Source organism: Alexandromys fortis, unplaced genomic scaffold, assembly GCF_014885135.2.
Source record: "Alexandromys fortis isolate MF-2015 unplaced genomic scaffold, M_Fortis_MF-2015_v1.1 scaffold_187, whole genome shotgun sequence".
Taxonomy (NCBI): domain Eukaryota; kingdom Metazoa; phylum Chordata; class Mammalia; order Rodentia; family Cricetidae; genus Alexandromys; species Alexandromys fortis.
In genome coordinates this window covers 1,610,845-1,637,120 of record NW_026068088.1, presented here as the reverse complement: position 1 = coordinate 1,637,120, position 26,276 = coordinate 1,610,845, and the positions used below count along the sequence as shown (strand labels likewise).

The window sequence follows — 26,276 nt, the reverse complement described above, 5'->3', positions numbered from 1 at the left end:
ATACTTTGGTTAAGCAGTAACTTTATTTTTTATTTTGTTTTATTTTATTTTATTGGAGTATACATTTTTCTCTGTTCCTTTCCTTGCATCTCCCCTCCCCTTCAAACCTCTCCCAAGGTCCCCATACAAACAATTTACTCAGGAGATCTTGTCTTTTTCTATTTCCCATGTAGATTAGATCCATGTATGTCTCCCTGAGCTGAAACCATTTGGTCAAGGGCTTTATTTTTTGGTTGGGAGACTTTTGATGACTGTTTCTGTTTTTTAACAGTTATAGGTCTATTTAATTTGCTAATCTGGTATTAATTTAATTTTGGTAAGTGATATTCATCCAGAAAATTGTCCATTTCCTCGTCTAAGTTTTCCAATTTTGTGGAGTACAGGTTTTTGAAATATGACCTGATGATTCTCTGGATTTCCTCTGTATCTATTGTTATGTCCCATTTTTCATTTCTTATTTTGTTAGTTTGGATATTCTCTCTGTGTGTGTTTTGGTTAGTTTGGATAAAGGTTTGTCTATTCTGTTGATTTTCTTGATGAACCAACTCTTGGTGTCATTGATTCTTTGTATGATTTTATTTCTATTTTGTTGATTTCAGCTCTCAAATTGATTATTTCCTACTGTCTAGTTCTCTTGGGTAAGTTTGCTTCTTTTTGTTCTAAAGTTTTCAAATGATCTGTTAATTCACTAGTGTGGGATTTTTCCAACTTCTTTATGTAGACATTTAGTCCTATAAACTTTCCTCTTAACACTGCTTTCATTGTGTCCTATAAATTTGAGTATACTGTGTGGTCATTTTCATTGAATTTTAGGAAGTCTTTAATTTCTCTCTTCATTTCTTCCTTGACCCATTGATGATTCAGGTGACCGTGTGTTTGTGGGTTTTCTGGAATTAATATTGCTGTTGAATTCTAGTTTTAAGCCATGATGACCTGATAAGATACATGGGGCTATTCCAATTTTTTTGTATTTGTTGATGTTTGTTTTGTTACTGAATGTGTGGTCAATTTTTCAGAAATTGTGAGGTGCTGAGAACAAGGTATATTCTTGTATGTTTGGATGGAATATTCTAAAGATGTCTGTTAAGTCCACTTGAGTCATAATATCTGTTAGTTCCTTATTTCTCTGTTAATTTTTAGTCTGATGGACCCTTCCAGTGGTGAGAGGGGAGTGTTGAAGTCTCCCACTATTAGTGTGTGGGATTTAATGTATGATTTAAGCTTTAGAAGTGCTTCTTTTACATATGAGTGTGCCCTTGTATTTGGGGCATAAATGTTCAATATTGAGATGTCCTATTGACAGATTTTTTTCTGTGATTAATATGAAATGTTCTTCTTTGTCTTTTGATGTGGGAGTGATTTCTTACTAATAAAGAAACTGCCTTGGCCCATTTTATTGGTTAGAACATAGGTGGGTGGAGTAAACAGAAGAGAATGCTGGGAGAAAGAAGCTTAGTGGAAGAGCCATGATTCTCCCACTCCAGACAGACGCAGGTTAAGATCTTTCCTGGTAAGCCAGCTTGTGGAGCTACACAGAATATTAGAAATGGGTTAGATCAATATGTAAGAGCTAGCCAATAAGAGGCTGGAACTAGCCGGGCCAGGCAGTGTTTAAAAGAATACAGTTTCCGTGTAATTATTTAGGGTAAAGCTAAGCCATGTGGGCGGTTGGGTGCCGGGGACGCAGCCCCGCCGCTCATATCACTACATCTCTTTTGATTTGTTTTAGTTTGAAGTCTATTTTGTTAGATATTAGGATATTAGGTTAGATATTAGGATAGCTATACCAGCTTGTTCCTTATGTCCATTATATTGGAAAAAAATTTTCCCAATCCTTTACTCTGAGGTGATGTCTGTATTTGAGGTTGAGATGTGTTTCTTGTGTGCAGAAGAAGGATGGATTCTGTTTTAGTATCCAGCCTGTTAGCCTGTGTCTTTTTATAGGTAAGTTGAGTCCATTTATATTAAGGGATATTAATGACCAGTGGTTGCTATCTCCTGTTAACTTAGTTTTTGTTGTTAGTGATGTTAATTTGTGTGTTTTTTTTCCCTTCTTTGGGATTTGCTGCTGTGAGATAACCAATTGTCTGTGTTTTTGTTGATGTAGCCAACTTCCTTGGGTTGGAGTTTTCCTTATAGTACTTTGTGTAGGGTTTGTGGCTAGGTATTGGTTCAATATGGTTCTGTCATGGAATATCTTGTTTTGTCCTTCTATGGTAATTGAAAGTTTTGCTGGGTATAGTAGTCTGGGCTGGCATCCGTGGTCTCTTAATGTCTTCATAACACTTGACCTAGACCTTTTGACTTTCATTGTCTCCACTGAGAAGTCAGGTGTGATTCTGATAGGTCTGCCTTTATATGTTACTTGGCCTTTTTCCTTTGCAGCTCTTAATAGTCTTTCTTTATTCTGTATTTTAGTGTTTTGATTATTATGTGGCAAGGGAACTTTTTTTTTTTATCTATTCTCTTTGGTGTTCTGTAAGCTTCTTATATCTTCATAGGCATATCTTTCTTTAGGTTAGGAAAAATTTCTTCTATGATTTTTTTTAAAATATATTTTCTGTGCTTTTGAGTTGAACTTCCCCTTCTATATTTACTATTCTTGGGTTTGGTCTTTCCACGGTGTCTCATATTTTCTGGATATTTTGTGTTAAGCTTTTGTTAGATTTAATGTTTTCTTTGACTGATCAGTCTATTTCCTCTAATGTTTTCAGCACTTGAGATTCTCTCTTCCATCTCTTGTATTCTGCTGTTTATGCTTGTGTTTGTGGTTCCTGATCATTTTCTCATGATTTTTTCTATAATTCCCTCAGCTTATGTTTTCTTTATTTTCTCTATTTCAGTTTTCAAGTCTTGAATAGTTTCTTTTGTATGTTTCATTGCTTTTTCTTGGTTTTCTCTAAGGGATTTATTGATGTTTTTCAATTTTTTGTTTGTCTTTTCCTCCATTTCTTTGATGTAATTTCTCATTTCCTCTTTAAGGGCCTCAAACATTCTCCTGAAGTTACTTTTTAGGTCATTTTCTTCTTCATCATCCATATTTGGTTGTTCAAGTCTTGCTGTTGTAGGGTCACTAGATTTTACTGGTGTTGTGCTGTTCTTTGTGGTGTTGCATGTGTTCTTACCTTGTTTACCCATCTTTTCTTCTAATTGGTGTAGTCGGGGCTATCTGACTCTGGTGATCAATCTTCCAGGTTCCAGTCGATCCAAGGCTCAGATGGTTGTTCCTCATGGTGCAGTCAGTGCCACGGTTCCAATCACCCCATTGGTCCCTTCCTCTTCCTGTAGGTTGCTCAGTGCTCCCAGGGTTTGCTCTGCTACCATGGAGCTCACTGTCTCAGGCCTGCTCTGGCCTAGGTTGCCATCTCAGAACTGTTTCTGTAAATGTCTCTGGTCTGGATCCACTCCTACAGATGTCCCTGGCTTGGGATTGGTCCTGCTGGAGTACTGGCTCAGGCCTACTCCCTTGAAGGTCCTAGACTCTTTCCTGGACCCACAGAGGTCTCTGGTTCCTACCTACACCCTCTTAGGTCCCAGACTCATGCCTGAATCCAGAGAGATCTCTGGCTCCAGCCCACTCCCTCAGGGCTTGCTCCCTTGTACCTGCTCCTGTGGAATTCACTGTGTCAGGTCTGCTCCAGCCTAGGTCAATGGCTCAGTCCTGCTTCTGTGGAGCAAGCTGCCTCAGGCCTGCTCTGGCCTCGGTCACTAGACCAGTCCTGATTCTGCAAATGTCCCTCGTATGAATCTGCTCCTGCTCCTGTGGAGTTCTCTGCCTAGGGCCTGCTCTGGCCCAGGTCACTGGACCAGTCCTGCTTCTGTGGAGTCTGCTTCTCAAATCTAATTCTCAAAATACTTTTAAAAGTGTAGTCTGCTTAGTTTGGGTTTTTATTGCTGTGAGGAGACACCACGACCACAGCAACTCTTATGAAGGAAAACATTTAATTGGGGTGGCCTCACTTACAGTTCAGAGGTTCAATTCATTTTCATCATGGTAGGACATGGCAACATGTAGGCAGACATGGTGCTAGAGAAGGAGCTGAGACTCCTACATCTTGATCCATAGGCAACAGGAAGTAAATTGTGTCACGGAGGCCTCAAAGACCAACACCCATGCACCAACAAGGCCATATCTATTCTAACAAAGTCATACCTCCTAATAGTGCACTCCCTTTGAGCTTCTGGGGGCCAATTACATTCAAACTACAGTAGTTACTTCATCTGAGTATTATAGTCCAATATATTCTCTTAGATCTTCCTAAGATGCTTACTCTGTTACAATAGTAAATTGTTCAATAAACATGTAAATCTAATTCTCAAAATACTTTTAAAAGTGTTTTCTAAACTAGACCAGAATTTTAGTGGTTTCTAATTCATAAAACAGGTCTAACTAGTGAGCGCCTTGAAAAAAAAACTAGTAATTTGCTTGCTAGTCATAAAATGGGTATCTACCGATCTATCATTGAAATAATCATCATTGTAGACCAGTTCTGCATCAAGTGCTCTCCAGTCTTCAAGATAATAAGTAAGCCATGACCCCAATTCTGTTTAGTGGGATGACAATGGTGTAAGTTAAGAAATAGTCACAACCCAAAATGGGTAATAGCAGAGAAAGGCATGAAAGGAATTTGGGGTCTTGTTGGTGGCTCACTGAAAGGTCCATGTGCCAAAATGCTCTTGCCCAAATCTGCCAAGATAAAGTACCATATTGACAAAGAATTACTCTTTCAGGATAATGAAAATCTTTCCAGAAACCCACATGCATTTTGATATTACTTATAAAAGACTTATTCCTCAACTTTTTTTTACATTAAAATAGTCACTCATTCTAATAAAAAAAGGGGGTGGGCATGATACAAGATGTGAGGTTTTGGTGACAAGTTCAATGTTATGTTATGAGCTCAGTCCATCAAAGACTAATTTGGATGGAAAATAAGGTCATAAAGCCCAGAAAGTAGGCCAGGTTGGTGAGGTCTGAGTTCAGAGTGCTGGGCTCTTCCAGACCTTCATCAGGGCTCACAGCCAGCCTATCATTCACTATTCTAAAAATTGGGTCACAGATTAATCAACAGATGTTTATTGGGCCTACTTCTCTCATCTTGTGGGTTTTTTTAAAACATGATTTCTGAAATCCAATCAAAACTACCTTCCTACCCTTTTACTAACATTTATTTAGAATTTTCCCCTGTCCTTATGCCAGCAAGACAGCAGGCAAACACAAGAGAAAAAGCCTGAAAGCTGAGGTTTCTGGCTACCAACACATTAGAAATAAACTGCCCAGATAACTGTTTGCTGATTATCTCCCTGACGTCTCCCATGTGGCCATGTCTCCTCCGTTCTCTTTAGACAGGTCACCAAAGACTGGTACCAGCCAACCCACCTAATCTTCCTTTAATCACTCATCAGTCTTGGTTCCATTGATGAGTTAAGCATATGAGGAAAAACTGAAAGTGTTTAAAAGAGTAAAGCTTGACTAAAGCCAAATCATGACTCAGTGTCATTAACTATCAACAAAATTCAGACAGCAGCTAGGCTCCAGCTCCACTTCTGATTCTCCTAATCTCACTTCCTTACGATCAAAGAGTCATTTTCATCTCCTCAAGGCATTCACATCTTGAATGGTGTCTGCAGTTCAGTTGTTGCTAAGAGATACCATTGTTTTTCTAATCGACAAGTGAAAGGCAAGTTCTTGAAAGACGTGTTTCTAATGAATACACCATGGTTATATACATGAGAATTGAAGGATCCTTATACATACATAAAGTCTTAAATTTTATTTCTAATCAACTAATATTAAGATTATAAACATTCAAGAAAGTAGTATAGTAAATTGAATTTGATCACATGTTGAATAAACTGCCATAAAGAAAATTAAAAAGAACAGTATGCCATTAACCATATTCAATATTAATTATGTATTAGGATATGCACATTACTATTTAGGAATCACCAAGTAGTTTAGACATATAATTATACCTGTCTCTTATAACATGATTTCTCCCCAACTATGTCCTTAATTAATCAAATAAGAGAAAAAATTCAGGATTCATAATCATTTGGCCTAGGCTGTAGTACTAACTATGTAGTTGAGAGAAATGATTAAGCCAGGGGCTTTTTGTCATGGGGGGAGTGGCTTTACTTGTCTCTTATGACTTAAGAACAGTCACATATTACAAAATGCATGAATCAAAGAAATTTACAGGCAAACTTTTACATCATCGACTATGCAATAAGACCCTCCCATCTTCCCACCTCCAGGCAGGGTACTTTGTGGGACACAATACTCTCAGTTTAAGGACTGTAACCTTTACATCATTCCTCTGCATTGACGGCACACTTGGGAACAGAATGAGCTAGAATACTGACTCACCGCAGCTGGGTTATTAATGAAGGCTGGCCCCACCTATTTCTACTGGGAATCATTGGAAACATTTTAGGAAGAAAAAAACAGACCCATATTTTTCTTGGCTTAAACCTTTCAATTTAATGAAGGTAAGTTAGTCTCCTAAGACCCCGTTTTCTTATACTAAGTTGCTCATTCTTCCTATTCCAGTTTTTGCTGATCTCCTAATTAGTGAAACTTACAACAACCAATTTAAGAAAAATAAATGAACCAGGTATTTTATCTTGCAGCCATTGTATACCTTATCCAAAATAAATAATGAACTTTAGGACAGTTTTAGCAGACATAAAGGTGTCCTCATGAACTGCTTGAATGATGATCTTCTGCCTGTGTGCCTTTAAATTAATCATCATGATTATTTTGCCTTTACCCCACTATCCATTCAAAATAACCATAGGTAAAAAGAGAAAAAAACTTCCATTTTTAATTGCAGTTTATAAAGTATAGACTTTTCCAAGTTAGACAATTTTAAGAATATCTTAATTGCGCCAAAAGCATTATCCTGCTTGGGTAGGTGGGATTTCATCTAGACAACAGCATTACACAGAGAAGTAACAGATGAGCTCACTGGTGATATGTGAGATCGGTAAGTGCTGTTTTCCAAATTCATACACCAGGAACTATAGAAGATCCTAGGATTGCCTGAGACACAGTCCCACCTCAAAAGCCCTCAGGGAACATTAAGTAGTGACTTTGTCTGGTCAGTCCATCTGCAAAGTATGTCTGTCGTGTCGTTTATCTAACACTCACCCCTTCAATGCCCACATGGTTCCCTTTGTCTAAGACTAATGAAAATCATTGAAACGTCATTCAAGGGTACTATTCCTGAAAGCTTAAAGAATAGGGTATCACAGTCCTTTGCTTCCTCTATTGCTGTCATTAAATATTGACTAAAACTAAAAGCAACTTTGGGAAGGAAAGAGTTAATTTGGCTTACAAGTTACAGTCTACCTTAAAGGGAAGCCAAGGCAGGAACTCAAGGCAGGAACTTGAAGAAGAAGCACAAAAGAAAGTGCTTACTGGGTAGCTTCCTCTGGTTGCCTCAGCTACCTTTCCCCACCCCCTGCCTAGGGATGCTATCGCCCACAGTGGGCTGGGCCTTTCTACATCAATTAGCAATCAAGTGGGTCAATGTGATGGATGTAGTTCCTTGATTTCACTCTTCTCGGGTGTGTCAAGTCGACAACAAAACTGTAGCCCATATCAGCATAACTAACAACACTGTGGTCTCGATTGTTGTGCTCAGGAAGGTACAAAACTAGGCCACACGCCAACAGCTAAAGATTATTTAGTTCAGCAGTTTGCTCCAAAAGTCTAGTTTTTCTCTAGGTGATGATTAGGTCATCAGTTTGCTAATTTTTATCTAGTCTAATTTTTATCTAGGTGAATATTTGACTATATTAAACTATACTAAAATTACTTCATAGCCTCCTCCATCTCCATTTGACTTTAACAAACATGCCACAAAGCCGTGACTTACTAAGCTTGACTCCTTTTTGTAATAGTCTCATCTTACGTTCTTAAGAGAAAGGCTAGAGCACAGTTCTCAGAGAGGCAGAGGCAGAACACTGCAGCCCCAGCTCATGGGTCTGGATTCAGGTTTTTGGTTTGACTCTGGTTTGTTTGTTTTTAAAATACTTCCCAAAATCAGAATTCACACCGATTTAAAATTCTTTAGCTACATCTCTTGATCTTCATAGAAATGTAATTTATCACAATTTTTGCTACATTCCAAAAACTTAAGCTGTGGCTGGTGGTGGCGGGGGGGGGGGGGGGAGGGGGAAGATGGACCAAAAAAAGTCCTTAAGCTGCAGTGGGGATAGGAAGTATGTCCCACATTTATTTATTCTTCTTCAATAAAAATTCTTCTTCCATCATGTTCAAACTCCGAGTTAATGATACAGCAGAGGTAACGAGCCTTCTCCATCTCCTCCAAGCATCTGATTGGTGTCAATAAATGGGCATTTCCGTTAAAACTCCTCCCTGCCGTGAGAAAATAAAGAACAGTTCATTGGAAAAGGATTAATGTGCTGAAATATATTTCTACTGTAGTATATCACCACTACATGACTCCTTCAGTAAATCACCCATGTTTCCTGTTTTCTTAAAGACTTGTGTATGGGGTGTGTGTGTGTGCGTGCGTGCGTGTGTGGTGTGTGTGTGTGTGTGTGTGTGTGGTGTGCATGCGTGGGTACATGCTCTCTCTGCTAATTCTTTTTAAACTTCTACCAATGCCACAAGTTTTTACTGAATCTCAAATTAATCCCATTAACATATTGTGGGGCCACGTGCTTGGTATCTGGGAAAACGGAGAATGGAAATGCTGTTTGGAGCATGTGCCCGAATGTTTTCAATGCCACCTACTCCCTACCAGCAACCCTGGTTTTTCTTTTCCTTTTTTTATTATTCTTTTAGTCTTTGTCAATTCCACACACAGTACAGTGTTTTGATCCTATTCTCTCTCTCTCTCTCTCTCTCTCTCTCTCTCTCTCTCTCTCTCTCTCTCTCTCTCTCTCTCTCATACACACACACACACACACACACACACGCCACCCTCTCTTACCCACTCCCACCATCCCCTTCTTCCCAACAGTGCCCCTCCCATTTTCATCCTTTCTTCTGTTTACACATGGGCCACTCTGTTGAGTTACAATTGCTTGCAAGAGCATGAGTAGAAGGTTATTTACTGGAATGTGAGCAACTCGGCAGTGGTTAGATCACTGAAGTGAATGACACCTCTCCTGAGGCAACCCTTAACTGCCCATAGTCCCTTAGGGGTGGGTGGGACCTCGTGGGACCTTCCTCCCATGTGGAGCATCCCTCTTAGTGCTGTAGGGCCTGGATCCAGTGTCCTTAGTTTCCGAGGCTATTCTTGTTTCATGGGCTTTTAAAATACACTCTAATGCTGTGCAGTCCACCAGAAGAAACCAAAGCCTGTAGTCATAATCCTTAATTAGGATGAATCCTTTCTTTCACTATCTTAATCTAAATCTGATACATTTTATTTATTTAGTTATTTAATTTGATGGGTTTGTAGCAGGCAACCCAGGCTGGCCTCAGCCTTGCAAGTGCTGAAATTACAGGCATGTATTTTCATACCCTCGGTGCAATGCTTTTTTTAATTCAGGAAACACACTCAGGCCAGTGTCTCTGAGGGACTTAGAGAGGGTCTTGGGGAATACTACAACACACACATTTGTATTCTTTCTTCTGGCTACTACTAAAACTAACTGATAAGCCTTGTTCTGCTTGGCGCTGCAGGAAGGAGTGGGTGTTCTGGTTTGAAAGCAAGCCCTGCTACTGTTGCTCTGACAGCATTTAGCAAGGTGTCAGCACCTTCTCAGAGGGACTTTTAGAAGCATTGCTACCATGAATATGAAATCTAAAAATCATCTCACTCAGTTTCTTTGTTGGCCATGTGTCCTATCGGTCAGAGGCTCTGAGTATCTGCTCAAGGCCTCAGCTGCGATCCTGACCCTAATTTTTTACAAAGACATATCGATTGCTCTGGCTTGGAAGCCATCCATGAGGAACTGGAAGGAGCAAATACCAACATCAAAGTGCAGTGTCACCCACCGCAGTCAGCCACTGCCCATGGGGTCTCTTTATAGGCTAATTTATCTTTGTAAAGAGAGAATTACAGACACTTGCCCAAGAGATATGATTAAAACAAGTAGAAAGAGACAGAACGGAGCCTGAGGAAAGCAAGGGGGCACATTTAATGAAATGTAGTCCAAAGCCCCCTGAAAGTGTCTGTAGAGGAGCAAATGAAAGATTATGTTTAAGTATGGGAGATTGATGGCTACTTTATGGAAACCCCCAATGGAAGATATTGTATAGCGTCAGATTCCTGGCGAGATCTATGGTAGCAAGAGAGAAATGATAACCTAGCTCAAGGCTCTAGGCCAACATCAATGTGAGTTGGTTTTTAATCTTCTCTGCAACTTACTGCCAATATCGTCTCTTAAGTAAAAATCATCTTTCCAAGGTTTCCTTTTTCACACAAGATAAATCTATCTCATGGAGCCATTTGAAGACTTAAACGAGATAATCTCTGTGGACAAGCACAAACTCTGACAAATTTAATAAAGGTTAGTTATTAACAAGACCCCTGACACGTGGGCAGTAATTACTTGCTTATGCTGGCAGTTTTAGTTTACAGCAAACCACTAAGGCCCAGCATCACGGGGCTGTGGCAGTGCTTACATTTGATGCTCTCTCACGAAAGCCGCAAACTCGGGATCATTGGCATACAGTTCCAAAATCCTCATTCTCTCTTGAATTTCCTTGAACAAAGAAAAAAGGAAGGCTATGAATTGCATCAGAAAAACCCCAGCTGCCTTTTAAAGGGTATCTAATTATAATAAGGAATTGTGAGTTTCTGGAATACCCAAGAAAGATCTGAAGAAAGAATCCCCCCTTTAGCAAAACAGAAGGCTCCACCTATAGAGTTCTAGATACTCTATGAATGAAGACTGCCCATGTATCACAGTGGTGAGCACTTGCTTAGCATGCACAAGGCCTTGGGTTTAAGTTCCAGCACCACCGAAAAGAAAGGAAAACTATTTCTGCATAGATCCTATGCAAACCGCCCTAACTCTAGCATCTATTCCTAAGAGAGGAATGAAGAAAGCATAGAGAATTTTCTAATTGTAGAAAAATAAGTCACTGGGTAGGGAGTAAGGACCAGCTCAAAATTTCATAACCCCTGCATACTCTGGGAAACACCATCAGGTAATAACTAACCTAAATATTCTTCATCATCTCTTCAGACCTGTGCATATGCACACATGACTACACACATGCTTACATGGACCTGCCCTGTACAAAAGCACACACGCCCACACACATGCTCACATGGACCTGCCCTGTACATAAGCACACATGCCCACACACATGCTCACACAGACCTGCCCCGTGCATATGCACACCCACACACACACATGCTCACATGGGCCGGCCCCGTGCATATGCACACCCACCCACACACATGCTCACATGGACCCGTCCTGTGCATAAGCACACACGCCCACACACATGCTCACATGGACCTGCCCTGTACATAAGCACACATGCCCACACACATGCTCACACAGACCTGCCCCGTGCATATGCACACACGCCTACATGCATGCTCACTAAGACTAGCACCATGCGTATGCACACACGCCCACACACATGTGGTGATGGAAATGGAAGTCTCCTACCTCTTTGGAAAGGTCACTGCTCTCATACATCTGTCTGATTTCTTCTCTGCTCAGCCCCCCAAGCACCTCTTCACTAGCTGAGCTATAGAACGGTCGATGGCTACAGGGTCTCTCATACTGCTCACATCCAGCCAAGTGGCTTTCATATGCAGGGTTATACTTCATAGCATTCTCCACAGACGACAGGCTGTCGGGCTGGCTGCTGGAGCCACGGGAAGAAACGCATGATTGATTAAAGAGCTCCCCTGGGTGTTCAACTATGTGAAAGGCTATGTTTCTGGGACAAGGTTTCTGTTAGGGAAAAGGCAGTGGACATAGATGTGGAGTCAGGGGAACTATGAGACAGGTCTAAATGAGTCTCAGGTGTCTCTACTACACCGTTTCCCTCATGAGATTTCCCCACAGTATCTGACACATATTGGCTGGGAACTACGTCTGCCAGTGAATAGTATTTCATTAAATAAACACAGCTCCATCATTTCCAGAGCAACATCTATGAGATAATCATATGTAACCACATAGAAAGTTCTCACAAAAACTCAAACACTGGAGGACCGAAAGCCCTGGGCCTCAATTGAATTCAATTCAGTTTGAATTTGCTGAGCAGAGACTATGTGCCATGACCTCTCTAAATGCTGATGAGCCAAAGAATTCATTGGCTTTTGCCCTAAATAAGATCTCAGTCTGTTGAAAATTCAGCTTAAGAGTAATGGAAGCCTGTCTTGGTGCTCTCAGAAGGGGTGTCCCTTAGCTAGGACAGAGGCAGGGGAGACTGACCTAAAGTAACTCTTGGGGACTCTAGCAGTACACCAAGACATTCACATGGGCCTCCTTGACCTGGCTCATGTTCCCTCACTAGTACAAAGAGACCCACCCATCCCCTGCAAAGGGACTTTCTTCTATTCCACTGTCACGATAATCACCAAACTCTCAAGACTCTCTAGTTCAGTCCTCATCCAGGCCTCTCAGAATCTTATTCACAGACTACCTAGATGTCTTTAGGTGTTTCCTTCAACTTCGCAGCTCTCTGTCTCCACCCAGCTCTCTGCCCAGTACTTGGTACATAGTAAGCAATTAGTAAAGAGGCATCCAGTCCCATTAGGAAGCTCTTTCCTTATTTACCTGGTGGGCCTCTGCCTTTCTCTCCTGATATTATGAGCCTGAAGTGTCTTCACAGTGAAGAAGACGACAGCAGAAACCACAAGGAGAAGGCTAACCACAGAGGCTATGGTGATGCCTATGACAAAGGGCTCAGACACAAACTCCTCACAGTGTTGGCCTCGATACCACCAGTTCGAACCAACCCGGCATCTGTAAAAAAAATAGTCACCAAACTCAAGATCTGAATCACTTTGCTCTAAATGGCAGCAAACAGAATCTTCAATGGAATGGGAAAGGTGGATATATAAATTCTGATCATGTGCATCTTCATTAAAGACTTGAAGGAAGTGCTGGGCTATAGGCCAGTAGTAGCGTGTTTGCCTACTGCACATAAAACCCTGGGTTCCATTCCCAGCAGACATACAAGTTAAATGAGCCTCTGATCAAAGTCAACATACAATGCTAGACATAGACCAGCAGATCCTGAACAAGTGTTTTTAAATGGCTGGTTAAAATATGAAAGGCTTAAAGAAATATTACATTCAACCTTCTCATTTACAGACGACAAAAGTACACACCCAGGAAGGAAGGTGACTGCCCCTCAATTACTAGTAGCTTCTAGAATGCAGTTTTAACACCTCACCTGTCCCTGACCACCCTAAGGATATTCTCAAAGTTTTAAGTCAACAGATTTGCACTAAAATGTCTTCAATCCCCATAACAGTAAGGAAATCACTGCTTTGTAAAATAATGTTAATTTTCCTGGCCATCAAAAAACTATAATTGCCATTAGTCTCCTAGTTAAACCTTACACTTTTTTTGTATAAAAGCATTGAATCACCTCCAGCTATTTTCTCTGTCTGGAGTCTCACGCCAATGTTTACATTCACACATTAACATCTTATTTATGTTCCTCCTGATTATTCCCAGAATTCCCTCCTCTTTCAGCTGTGCATCTGTGGTTATGTGTGGCTGGGAAGTCAGTATGTTTGGATTTTTTGTTTGTTTTGTTTCTTTCCAGGCAGGGGTCAGAAAAGGGTCATTGGTCTATTTGGGTTGTGTGCCTGTGGTTTCCTCAGAGGTTCTGCCTTTACAAACAGATCTCAAGCTTGATGTGGGAGTTCCCTCTGTGTGCTGTGATTACCATTAATGAATAAAGAAACTGCTTTGGACCTATAGCAAGGCAGAACTTAGGTACTCAGGGAAAGCTAGGCTGGATGCTGGGAGAAAGAAGGGCAGAGTTAGAGAGAGATGTCATGGAACTTCCAGAGTCAGACATGGCAATTTTTCTGGTAAGCCACTGCCATGTGGCAGTACACAGATTAATGGAGATGGGTTAAACTAAGATATAAGAGTTAGCCAATTAGAAGTTAGAGCTAATGGGCTAAGCAGTGTTTTAATTAATACGGTTTCTGTGTGGTTATTTCAGGTCTCAGCTAGCTGGGCAGCCAGAAACGAACAAGAGGCCTCCTTCTACACAGACTCAAGGAAGATACATTTGTTGTCACTTTGAAAACCTTACTATATGTGTTACTTTAGTCTAAAAGGAACACAAAGTCATTAAGAGCTGGAAAGATGGCTCGTGACCAGTTAAGAACACTTGGTGTTCTCTTGGAGAACCAGGATTTGGTTCCTAGAATCCACATGTCAGTTCACAACCATCTGTAACTCCAGTCCCAGGGGATGTAACACCTCTGATTTACATGGGCACCAGACAAGTATATGATTTGAAGGCAGGAAAACACTCATACACATAAAATAAAATAAATCTTCAAAGAATAAATTATTTTTCATGTAGAGTGTTGATCTTACATATAAATCTTACCTAAAGAATGATGGTCTCGTCATCAAAGCAGCCTACAAAGATCTCCAGATAATCCAAGTACTCGCAGTAGGACACATTCAAAAAATAAGTTTACAACTTCCTAACAGCGTAAAAGCACCCTCCTGAGTATGTGATTCAGGCCTATTGAGGGACCCAGTCTTCACATGAGAATCAGACAGTGTCCATCAAACTGCCAGACATAATAAACATTATTGTGACTGCCCCACAATTATTCTGTCAACCTATTTTCTTCAGAAGTATAGATAACCTCAAAAGCCAAAATCTCTAATTGCAACATACCTACAAATGGCCCCATGCCCGGGCATAATGTCACACTTTCCATCATTCAAGCAGAAGTCAGGCTGTAGATCACAAAGACTTTGACAGGGCAGTTCATCCACACTCAGGTACCCAGGGTAGCATTTGCACTTTGCTTCTCCACTCCATGGATTTACCAAACACTCAGAAAATTCATTACAGGCTTGGAACTTGCAAGGGTTGGCATCATCACCTAAAGCATTGAAAGAATCAGAGAACATGAGGAAAATCAAAGTGCAATAACTAAGGTATATGAAGAAAGTTCTTCCCTCAAACCACCATAGGAAAAATCCCAACCTGCATCATAATAATACACCATCACCTCTACACACACTGTTGTGTGCCTGCCCCACGCTGAGCTCATGGGATAAAAAGAGAGTCTAGAAAATATGGTGATATTCTAGGTGGGGATATCCTAGAGCAGCATTGGGAGTGGTTGAGATTTGCAGGAACTACTGGTAGAAAAGGAAATCATCCCTGTGCCTCCTCAGGCCATTCTGAACAATATTTTGTCTTCAGTAACTTATTCTTTCACGGACTGGGTAAGAGACGAGGACAAAAAAATAATTAGGAAAATAAAACCAGTCAAAAGTGATGTAAGATATTAACTATGGATGGGTCTACTATGGTCCCTCCATATTTTCTTCCATAGTGAACAGCAAGGGGTAAACAGCAAATGGGGAAACAACAGCAGAGATATTGAAAATAGAGCTAATAGCTAGAAATTATCATAGACATATGATATGTGAGAAAGTATGAAGTTTATCTACAAAGGATCAAAAATTAGTAATCTCTTCATTTACAGAAAAATTAATATCTTTTTTTAATCAGTAAATGTTTTCACTGTTCTGGAACTTACAGACGATATACAGAAAACCTTATCTAAAACACACAGGCAGTTTCTATAAGAGACTGCACAGCAGGATCCCACTGTGCATTCCCTGGGCATTCGCCTCATAGCCTAGTAATTATCTAGTGACTTTGTAATCATAAAATAATCTAATTCTAAGCCATAATTAAAAATAGAAGTATATACAATAGGTGTTGCATATAGTTTCGCTTTATTAATAAAAGCAAAGATTTTGGAGACACCAAGTGTGAAAAAGTTAGGTAAAATACAAGTTGCGCTTATCTAAGCTAATGTTGACATAAAGCAACAATAACAATTTAAAATATACATGTAGTAGAGCAATTCTATCTGAAAATTTTAAACTTTGTGACTACTTTCTGGGTGTAGGAGGAAGAGGATAATAGAATCTCTTTTCTACAGAGTAGACACTACGAGGCAATGTGCTTATCTATTGTAATCCTTTTTAAAAAGAAGTTGACTAGGAGTTAAATATATAGCTCAGTGGCTGAGCACCAGCCTAACATGTTTGAGGCCCAGGGTTTGAACTCCAGAACTTTGAAAGTGGAAGGAGAGCGCCATCACAATAACAACAATGAGTCATACTGCTCATATAGAGAGCTAGTCAAATCCTCTTGAATATTTGTTTAGTCCTGAGGCACACCTTATTAGCTATATAGGCCGGGTAATACAATGCCCATATAATACATGAGCAACTTAGAGTTCACATGGCTTGTTTAGGGCCATGCAAATGATAAACGATGAAGTGAAGGCAAACATTCTTGCCTTACAAATTATAATTAATTGCTTCTTCCACACACCATACAGCCAAGACTGTGCAAAGAGCCTCAGAGAGTTCATGTAGCAAGAGATTTGAATATTGGAAGATTAGCTAAATCATTTTCCCATTTGCAATGAATAATGATCCTTCAAAGATTTCAAGGGAAAGAAGGCTTGCATTTTCCCCCAGCTTAGAAAAAAAGTAGGTCTCATTTTCAAACAAGTTTGGGAATAAAGGGGTACAGAAATATGATGCTAGACATTCCACCTAACCCCTACTCAAAAGCACCATCCCCTGCTGTGCAGAAGGAAAAAATAAAACAAAATTTCATGTTTCAGTGGTATTCTCTGCTTCAAGTTCTTCCAAACAAAAACAGTGGTTCATTTTGAGAATATTCTCTCGGGTACTTAGAGTACTGTGCTATGTTTCGGCTAAGTGCTTACTACAACAGACACACATCCTCATGGAAATTTCAGCTGGGAAATGGTTGTTAACCACTGTCCACACAAGATAATACTATAAAAGTGTGCTACATGTTACAGAGAAATGACCATAGTGTTATAGGAAGACTAACTCCAGGGTGGAGTATGGGGATTTCTAGAAGCAACATTTGAACCAAGGCCCAAACTAATCAGGAAATATTTTGTCAAAGGGGATAGTAATAAGCAAAACCTTTAAAGCCACAGAAAGATCTGGGTGTCTGAGGACCTAAAACACACAATCTGACTGGACTATGGTGGGCCAAAGGTTAGATCACTGAGTATACTAAGAAGAAAGATGGGGTTCAGACTATGTGAACCAGGCAGCCATTGATACACATAAAGCAGCCCAGCCATTGATACACATAAAGCAGCCATGTAAGATCATCTAAAAGCTGATTTACAGAGTATTAGGACTGCTGTCTGGATAAGAGGCAGGTGGAGGAGCTAGAGAAGTGAAAGAAGTGGTCAATTTGAGATATGGTGTTCATTTGGATAGGCTAGTAACCATGACAACAGAGACAAGAGCCTGGTTTGGGGATATTTTATAACTCAGTATTAGTGTAAGTTTGGTGAACAGTTGAACATTGCAGTGATGGGAACTACCAAACTAAGAGTGACTTTTCAGATCTTCTTAGGTTTTTGGTTGAGACTGAGAAGCATAGATTAAACGAAGAGTAGAAGGATGCACAAATTAAGAATTCACTCTTAAATACTTTCAATTTAGTATACGTAGAATATGTCAAATACACTCCAGCAGGGATTGTCCAGCAATTAAATAATACGTCTCAGAGAAGCCTGATCAGTACAGAGAAACATGGAGTTCAGTAAAGCAAGGCATGGTGATTTGAGACTCAGGGCTGTAATCCCAACTGCTTGGAAGGATGAGGCCGGGGCTTGAAAATTTATCCTGCAGAGGTAATTCAAAGCCAGCCTGGACAACTTTGGTGAGCCTGTCTCAAAACAAAAAAAGATGGCTGAGGACATAGCTCAGTGGTGGTTTGTCTAGCGTGTGGAAGCCCTAAGTTCAACAACCACACACAAAAATGCAGAGATACTGGTACAAAACTTAAAAGGAATCAATATAGAAATTTAAAGTGTTTATCTATATATCATCTACTGAAAGAAGAAAGGACATATTTAGGGTCATGGCAACACAGAGACAAAGCAAAAGCAGAGTAAGTGAAAGAGACCCGGAAAGAATGTGTAGAAAAAGGCCTGGGAGGTAAACACGATGGTTGTTTTGTAAATCTTGTAAGCAACCATTGTCTCCTCGACATGTGAGAGTCCCTTGAAACACTTATTGCACTAATTTTCAAGACTGTGTCTGATGCAGTACTTTTTTCTTCCTGTAAATATCAGATTTACTTTGACTCAATGGAAAAGAAAGCACACAAGAATCGTTACTGGATTTTACTAAGAAGCCTCAGATGATAGGCACTATGGTTACCTGATTCCACATCCAGGGAGTACTTATCAATATCCAAGTTCATGGTTTGGTAGGCAGTAGTACAAAATTCTTCCAGAATCATATACATGGCATTGTTGACATCTGGAGGGACAGACTCAGTGAACTTCACTCGGCTGTTCACCACGATGCTGCCATTTCTGAAGTTCAGGATTTCTAAGTTCCTGAACCCTGACAGATTCGACTGAAGATAGGGAACTAACTGGAAATGACAAAACAATCATGATTACTGCCAATACTTGACGTTTAGTTGAATGCACACCAGAAAGGCAATAAAACATACAAAAGCAAACAAAAAGAATGCTCGTGTGAGTTTTTTTTCTTTCTAGTATGTATTCGACAAAATATAAAACCTCCTGTCCCTGCAGGAGAAAGTATCCAATTTTCTTCATCTATATAACTGGATTTAACAGCACACACATGTTATATGTACATACATATCGTGCATGACTGCTCCCCGTGTCCTATGCATATACAAATAAGACATACACACAGAAGAGGCCTATTTGGGAAGATGAGGTAGACTAGTGAGAGGGTGAGGAAAGACAGGGAATGGAATGTAAGATTGAGTGTGAGCAAAATATAATGATATGTATGTATAAAATGCCATAATGAAAACCTTTATTTTATAGAGCAACTAAAAAAAACAATAAGTAGGAATGGTTTAATTGTATGAATTGTGAATATCATGAGATCTTCATGATGCATTTATAAACTTTATGTAATTCATAAACCATTCTAGGTGCTTAGAGTTTATTCCCTCTGTTTTGCTGAAGGGCCCCAACAATGAAGATATGAACATCCACAAAAGATGGGTCTCACAGTGAGTTTGAGAGTTCCTTTCATATTTTAGTTCGGTCACAGAATCCCTGCCATATAATCTTCAGCATCTAACCTCACATCACTCTAATGCCATGTTTCCAGTTCTTGAATTCACCTGCCTTATTGTTCGCCTATCAGCCAAAGCCATGGTGCTGCCTGGTAAGAGGAAATGAATGCCCATGGAAAAGCACTTCTCTGGACTCTGACTTAGTGTGCTGAGGATAGGAAGGGATTCACATAACATTCACCAATACTCGTGTTTTACAATCTATGCTTACCAGTTCTAAGAACCTTTGCTCCAGGGCTTTATATTCCAAAGAGTTTTTATTAAACAAGTCTTCTGAAAACATCATGTTTGTCACTCGGAGGCTAAAGAACACCACCAATGTTCCTGCGGTCTGGGTGTGACTCAAGTCACGTCCTTTTGTGGGGTGAGCCACAATAGGCATCTCTGTGTAGCGAACATTTGTAGACATTTCCACATAGCTACCAACCTTGCCATTTTGTTCTGGTGTTAGCTCGGGCTGATAGTAATCTGTGCCCACCCGATCTAGTTCTAATGAAATATCCTGTACGCCCATTATTACTTCATCTTCTAGCTGGGTGGAGCTGGCTGTTGGAGGCAATTCAGTAGACTGTGTCATGGAACCTTTCAACCAGAGCCTGTCAGTGCTCGCTCGGGTACTTGCCAATGTGTCTCTGGACAATTTCCCTGAGGATGAAGTTCGTGTCCAAACTATATCTGATTCTGGCAATATGGTCCACATAGGTTGCATATCTGGCTTCTCCACCAAAATTTCACCGCGAAGCCCTTCATGACTGGATGGCTCTGCTTGCACCATATCTTCCTTTGGAAGGGTATTCACTCCCTCTGTTTGCTCAGTGGAAGCTGAGGTGGTTAGAGCTGCCAGCAAAGAGGATGCTTTGGTCACTGAGTAAGAATCAGTGTCTGGTGCATCTGATGTGTGCTTAGGAAAAGACAGAGATGTGGCCTGAGTTGCAGACTCTACCAAGATAGGTAGAGTAAATCCACCAACGGGTTCTTCCTCCGCAAAACTGGTGGCTCTATCACTATCTCTATGCTCTGAAGGTTCAGCAGTTTGTTCTGTGGAATCTACTCTACCATCTATATGTAATTTTTCTAGACCTTCAGTTGGCAAGAGTACATACTCATCTTCAGGCCACAACCGTGACAGTGTTTCAGTGGTCTTCTCTGGTGAAGTCTCACTCTGTGGCCAAATAATCAGATCCACATTTTTCCCAGACCCAGAGCCAAAACCACTTTCAAAAATGAACTCGTTTTCTTTAGAGGTGTCTGGAAACCATGGGCTCATGTCCAGTCGGTCTGCGACTTTGGAAGTCAAGGAGTCCAAGCCGGAAGGTGCGGTTGTGCCTTTAACAAGGTCTTCTATGACAGAAGAGGTCAGATGTGGTGAAGGTGTCAAGGGAGTCATGCCAGAGTCTTCCATGGGTGGTACTGTTTCTTTTGGCACGGGTTTAACTAATGAGCTTGAAGGCACTACATCCATAGAAGCATCTTCTGGTTCTTCAATATTGGCTAATCCTAAAAAAAAAAAAAAAAAAAAAAAAAAGGTTTTTCTGTTAGTTAATCTACAAAATGAAACCCTTGTTCTCCAATAAAACTAGATACCTATTTTCTCCAGTTACCAGGGACAATTCTGACCTTTAATATCTACACTGCGGGAAGATGCGATCAAAAATTCATAGTGCAGGATAAGAATTCATGAACATAACCCACTTCTCTGAGCTGAAGACTTAATTACTGAAACAATCCTCAAGCACTTGACTTAATATTTACACTACAGGAAGATATGATCATAAATTCATAGTGTGAGACAAGCATTCACAAATACAATCCACTTCTCTGAGGTGAAGATTTAATTATTGAAATAAGCATCAAGCACTTGCCTTTTTGTCCAATGGAAATAAGAATTAACCATATTGAAAAACACAGATTGGATTCACTGGAAATTTATGGAGAATTTTTTTTCTGGATCTTATATTTCTCTTTTATGTTTATTGTCTTTATCCTTTATATTTCCCTCATGTTCAAAATTCTAGACCCATTATTTATATCTTTATTCATTTTCTCTTTCACACGTACAGTCCACCCCACAACATTCAGAACAATGTTCTCAACGTTCTTAATGCTGTGACCCTTTAATATAGATCCTGATGTTGTGGTTGCCCCCAACCATAAAATTATTTTCATTGCTACTCCATAACTGCAATTTTGCTACCGTTATGAACTGTAATGTAAATATCTGTGCTTTCTAATGGCCTTAGGTGACCTCTGGGGAAGGGTCATTGTCACAACCCTCATACTGAGAACCACTGATCTAGAGGATTGACTATTTTGTTTCCACCTCTATTGCTCTGTGACTTTCCTAGTTTATATTCTCCACAATATTACTATAACCTAAACTCCCTAGAGCTTCTCCCATAATCTCATTAGAACTGGAATAATCTTCTTTGGTGTAGTTCACTATATTCAAGCAGGCAGAGTTCTTTGTTAGTAGTAGCTACGGTAATTTAATTACATATCCTTCAATATGACCTTCAAAATATCTTGTAATTGATCTCCACCCTACTTCCCTAAATCCGTTTCTTAAGATACAGTGATTTTTACTTTCCAGTCTGACTACTTAAATCTGTTTTTTCTTCTCAGGCACGTTTCCCAAGACATTTTCTCCCTAAGGGACGCTACCCTGTTTTCCGCTCCACTAGAATCTCTCTAAAGCCTTTGCCCCCCTAGTCAGAAGACAATTATGAAAAGTGATTCAAGTTTCTCACCGTCTTCTAATATGGAGGCTCCAGAAGTCCTTCCCTCAGAAGCCACAGGCAAACCCATCTCAAGCACTGCTGGGGTAACAGAATGAAGAGTCAAGCGGCTACCCTCTAAAACCTCTGGGGAAGAACTGAGGACCACCTTCGAGGGAGAGGCTAATTTAAGCGGTGACCCTGAATCACCCAAAGCACTTGTTTCCTGGAGTTCCCTGCCAGTGGCTGGGGGAGGACCAGAGCTGAAACCAGGTGCTGAGATACTGGTGGTGGTGGACTCATCTGCTGAGGGCCATTCAGCTTGAAGGGTGTTATCCTGGGGAGGGAGAAAAAGGCTACATCACATCAGAGAGAAAAGAACCACATGGAAAGGAAATACTGGGTGGGAGGAACACAAGAGTCCTTGAAGGATATAGTCTGGGACCGAATCCCAGTTCAGCGAGCTGCTAGTCTGAAAATCTACAGAGAACCCACATAGCCTCCTAGAATTCACCTGCGACAGGGCCAGGTGAAACGCCATAGTTAGAAGACTCGAAACAAAGTGAACACTTGAGAGTGAACTCTGTTTCTCCGGCTTCGCGTGTTTTGTTTCCTTCTATCTCTTTGGCATAAATGACTTTAAATACATAGAAGTTAGCAATATACATAACTTGCTTGGCACAGACCTCAACATACTACCCACAAGAGGAGAAATAATTAACAATTTTATCCATTATTTTGAAAGATGTTTAATTAGAGGTCTCTATTTTTTCTGAAAAATGTCACCATATCGCGATGTGGGCTGTTGTCTCAAATAAAAGGACATACTTATGAAGTTGCTGCATGCCTCAAAATGCACTTTTCTCTTTCTCCAAACTTTATATTAACATTTGGCTTTAGAAATAGAAAGTAGACAGAAATACAACCCTTGAATGTGCTAATTATTTAATCTTATGAAAGCTACTCTATGTAAAAGAAATTAATTGATGAAATTGTTAATAGGTCAAAGAGTCATAATGCAGTGGTACTTTGTGTATTTTAATCTATGTTAGACATTAGCCTGGCATATAATATTCCTCTTTTTTAAGATTTCTTTGTTTTTAGAGTACGTGAAGGAATATTTTGCACTGCATGGATGCCTGGTCCCATAGAGGCCAGGAGAAGGCACTGGATACCCAAGAACTGGAGTTAGAGATGGCTGTAAGCAGCCATGTGGATGCTGGGACCTGAACCCAGGTCCCCAGGAAGGTAGCAAGTGCTCTTAATTGCTAAACCATCTCTCCCATCTCCGGAGGCGAATATTCTAATAAGCTGAGTTAGCTGAAGTAAAATGTATGGTACAAATGAAAATGCATGTGTGTGAAGGAGGAAGCGGAAGGCCTTCCTCAAATGATGAGGTGCAACAGCAAACAAGGTAGTGAGGAAGTGAAAGATTCCAAGATGGGAAAAACACCCTCCTGGGGGCTCTCCAACAGGTGTGACCCTGAAGAGAGGAAGACTGGTTGTAGAGGGGATCTCATCAGACAGACAGAGTTCAGCACTCACATATTCAACAGTAGCATCTTGGAAGCCTGAGACCCTGGGTAGCACAGTTAGTCTTGTATAACTGTGCAGTGTAAGTGACTTGCAATTGCTGACCTGTATGCAAAGTAACCTGTGTAACTCAGCACCACATAGACACACAAAGTTGCCCTGGATTTTGCCTTAAAATGTCTAAGTTATTCTGAATGGATTTGAAGGAGACAGTAAAATTTTAATTAATAAACAATAGGATAATGAATTGCAATCCTGAATATGAAAGAAAAAGGAAGTCAAGGAACTATATTAACTTGTGAAAGGCTCAGGGAGTTTACCAACCCATTCTTCAGGAATGGGAGGAGAGCAGAGTATACACATTATGTCAACATATAAATGTATCAATTTTAAACCTAGGAAGACTCTAGAATCAGGTAATCCAATCATGCCTTGTGTGTTACAGGTAAAAAGAAGTTCATAGGAGTTAAATGGCCAAAACAATCACACACACAAAAAAAAAAAAAGAGAGAAGAAGAAAAGAAGAAAAAGAGGAACCATCAGAATTTAAAGCCATGGCTCTGGGTTTCCCAGTACTGCTGTTTCTCCCACTCGAACTCAGATGGTGATTTCTTTATTTTTGTATCAATAGATGCTTCTAGTAACAAATTCAACTCACGGATTCTTTTTAATTCAGCATTTAATGTTATACTGGTCAGTTTCACTGGTTCTAATTTCCATGTGAAAAACTTTCTAGTTCTGAAGAAGGCATAGTGAAAAACAAGTCATTTTCATAACTGGGATGCCAGGAACTTCCAAATTTAATCTTCCCACCTCTAAAGAAGTCTAAAATGTTAATTTTGGTAACAAATGTCAATTCTCTAATAAAGTAAAACATTACAGATAGGAAGGAAGCAAGCAATAACTTTATATTTGAAGTCAATAATGGTTATGTCTTATTGCCACTCATCAACATTACAATGTCTAACTCTTTCATGTTCCCATAAATACTAAAAGCTAACAAATCAACTGGGTTTTATAGATGTGGTGAATAAAATAGTGGCATCAGGGGCTAGGAAATGTAGGAGAAGCAGGGATCTAAAGATCGAGGTTCATGGTATAAAATCACAGTTAGAGGGGAAAAAGATCTAGTACTCTATATATAGTATCAATATATATAGCAGAACGGGTATAGTTAACCAACAACCTATGGCCCACTTCAAATAGCTAAGGTCAATTATCTCCAACATATATAATGATGATAAGTATTTGGTCATAGATGACCACTTACCCTTATTTGATCATGTCGCATGTTGACAAAAACTCACATTTACTCCACACAAATACATGATATTATGCACTAATAATTTTTTTACATACTCTAGCATCCTTAAATGGTTACGTAATTTCCTGCAGCTGTCACTCTCATAAAGAGTTTGGCTGCAGGGACAATGGAGCACCACAGTGTAACTAAATGATAAGCCCAGTTAGTCAGTGTTTGCCATCCTTGACAGCCACAGCAACACTCTGACAACTTTGGGACAGAGGGGAATGGGGACTTCATGGGATCAGTTAGTCCTAGTTCTCAAAAGAAGATAAAAATCTGCATTCTTATGTAAAAAACCTAGTGTTTAGACACTAACTTTTTAAAATTAGTTTCAAAATACATGTCCCATTCTGAATCCAGCTAAATGGAACCAACTAGCAACCTCTGGCTGATAGAGAAAATTTTGTCTTTTCACTGTATGTGTGTGTGGGTGTTGTGTGTATGTGTGCACGTGTGTGCGTGTGTGCGTGTGTGTGTGTGTGTGTGTGTGTGTGTGTGTGTGTGTGTGTGTGTGTTTGGGGCTGGGAGTACGTGAGATGTGGAGTCTAGAAGCTGATGCTACATATATTCTTCTTTCACTCTCTATCTTAGCTTGCGAGACAGGGTTTCTCATTGAATCTGGAGTTCACCAACAGTCTAGATTAATGAGCTCTGGGGACCCTGTTGCACCCCTGTTCTAGCACTAGTGTGGCAGATGAGCACTGCCACACCCACTTTTTATGTGGATGCTGGGAATGTGAACCAAGTTTGTCATGTTTGAGTGGCAGGCCCTTAATAGACTGACCTCTATGGTCATCCCCCAAATCTTTAATTCGTGCTTGTAAACTACCATCACAGCTCGCCTGTAGTTAGAGAGGTCCCAGGATGATGGGATTAGAAGCAGGGCTGTAGGTAGCCTTGCGTCTATGTTCTGGATGGACTGCAGGAGAGGAGCTATTGAGATGGGGACACATAGGGCAGAGGTTTCTCCACCTTGTACTGTTGCTGAAGCTGTGTCCAGGTTTAACTAGACCCTGATCTTCTTGATGTAGAATCCCATGGAAAACTACCCAACGCCATTCTAAGAATCAATCGTAGGATGTCTTAGCTAACTTATCTTAGCCTTTGCTAAAACTGCTTGTTTGTCAGAACCTCCTCTAGCTCACCGCTCATCTTAGCTGCCTGTTTTTGCGGAACTCCCTCCCGCTGAACTTAGCTTCTCCACCTTCAAACTGCTTACTCTGCAAAGTCCCCTGCAGCTGCTGAGCGAGACACCTGGACAAAGTCTCTGCTTTCAAAACCCAGGTGTTGTGGACACTCGGGGCCACACCTAGGTCCCTGGACACTTGGTGTGGTCCCAGCTGGCTGGAATAAAGACTCTTAATTGGCTCTCCTCTGTGTCTAAGTGGTCATCTCTGGTGACCGC

The 26,276-nt window shown here is 40.4% G+C and overlaps 1 protein-coding gene across 1 annotated transcript in view; it reads right to left on the bottom strand.

Moving 5' to 3' along the window:
• Window positions 1-10,605: 10,605 nt before the first annotated feature.
• Window positions 10,606-26,276, bottom strand: part of Impg2 (interphotoreceptor matrix proteoglycan 2) — a 62,493-nt gene continuing 46,822 nt past the window's right edge. The window contains exons 13-19 of the mRNA XM_050122347.1: window positions 22,066-22,369; window positions 19,530-20,815; window positions 18,412-18,631; window positions 14,837-15,047; window positions 12,733-12,921; window positions 11,611-11,812; window positions 10,606-10,689 (exon numbers count right to left, since the gene is read on the bottom strand). Coding sequence (XP_049978304.1) covers window positions 10,606-10,689; window positions 11,611-11,812; window positions 12,733-12,921; window positions 14,837-15,047; window positions 18,412-18,631; window positions 19,530-20,815; window positions 22,066-22,369 — 2,496 coding nt within the window. The remainder of the gene's footprint in view (window positions 10,690-11,610; window positions 11,813-12,732; window positions 12,922-14,836; window positions 15,048-18,411; window positions 18,632-19,529; window positions 20,816-22,065; window positions 22,370-26,276) is intronic.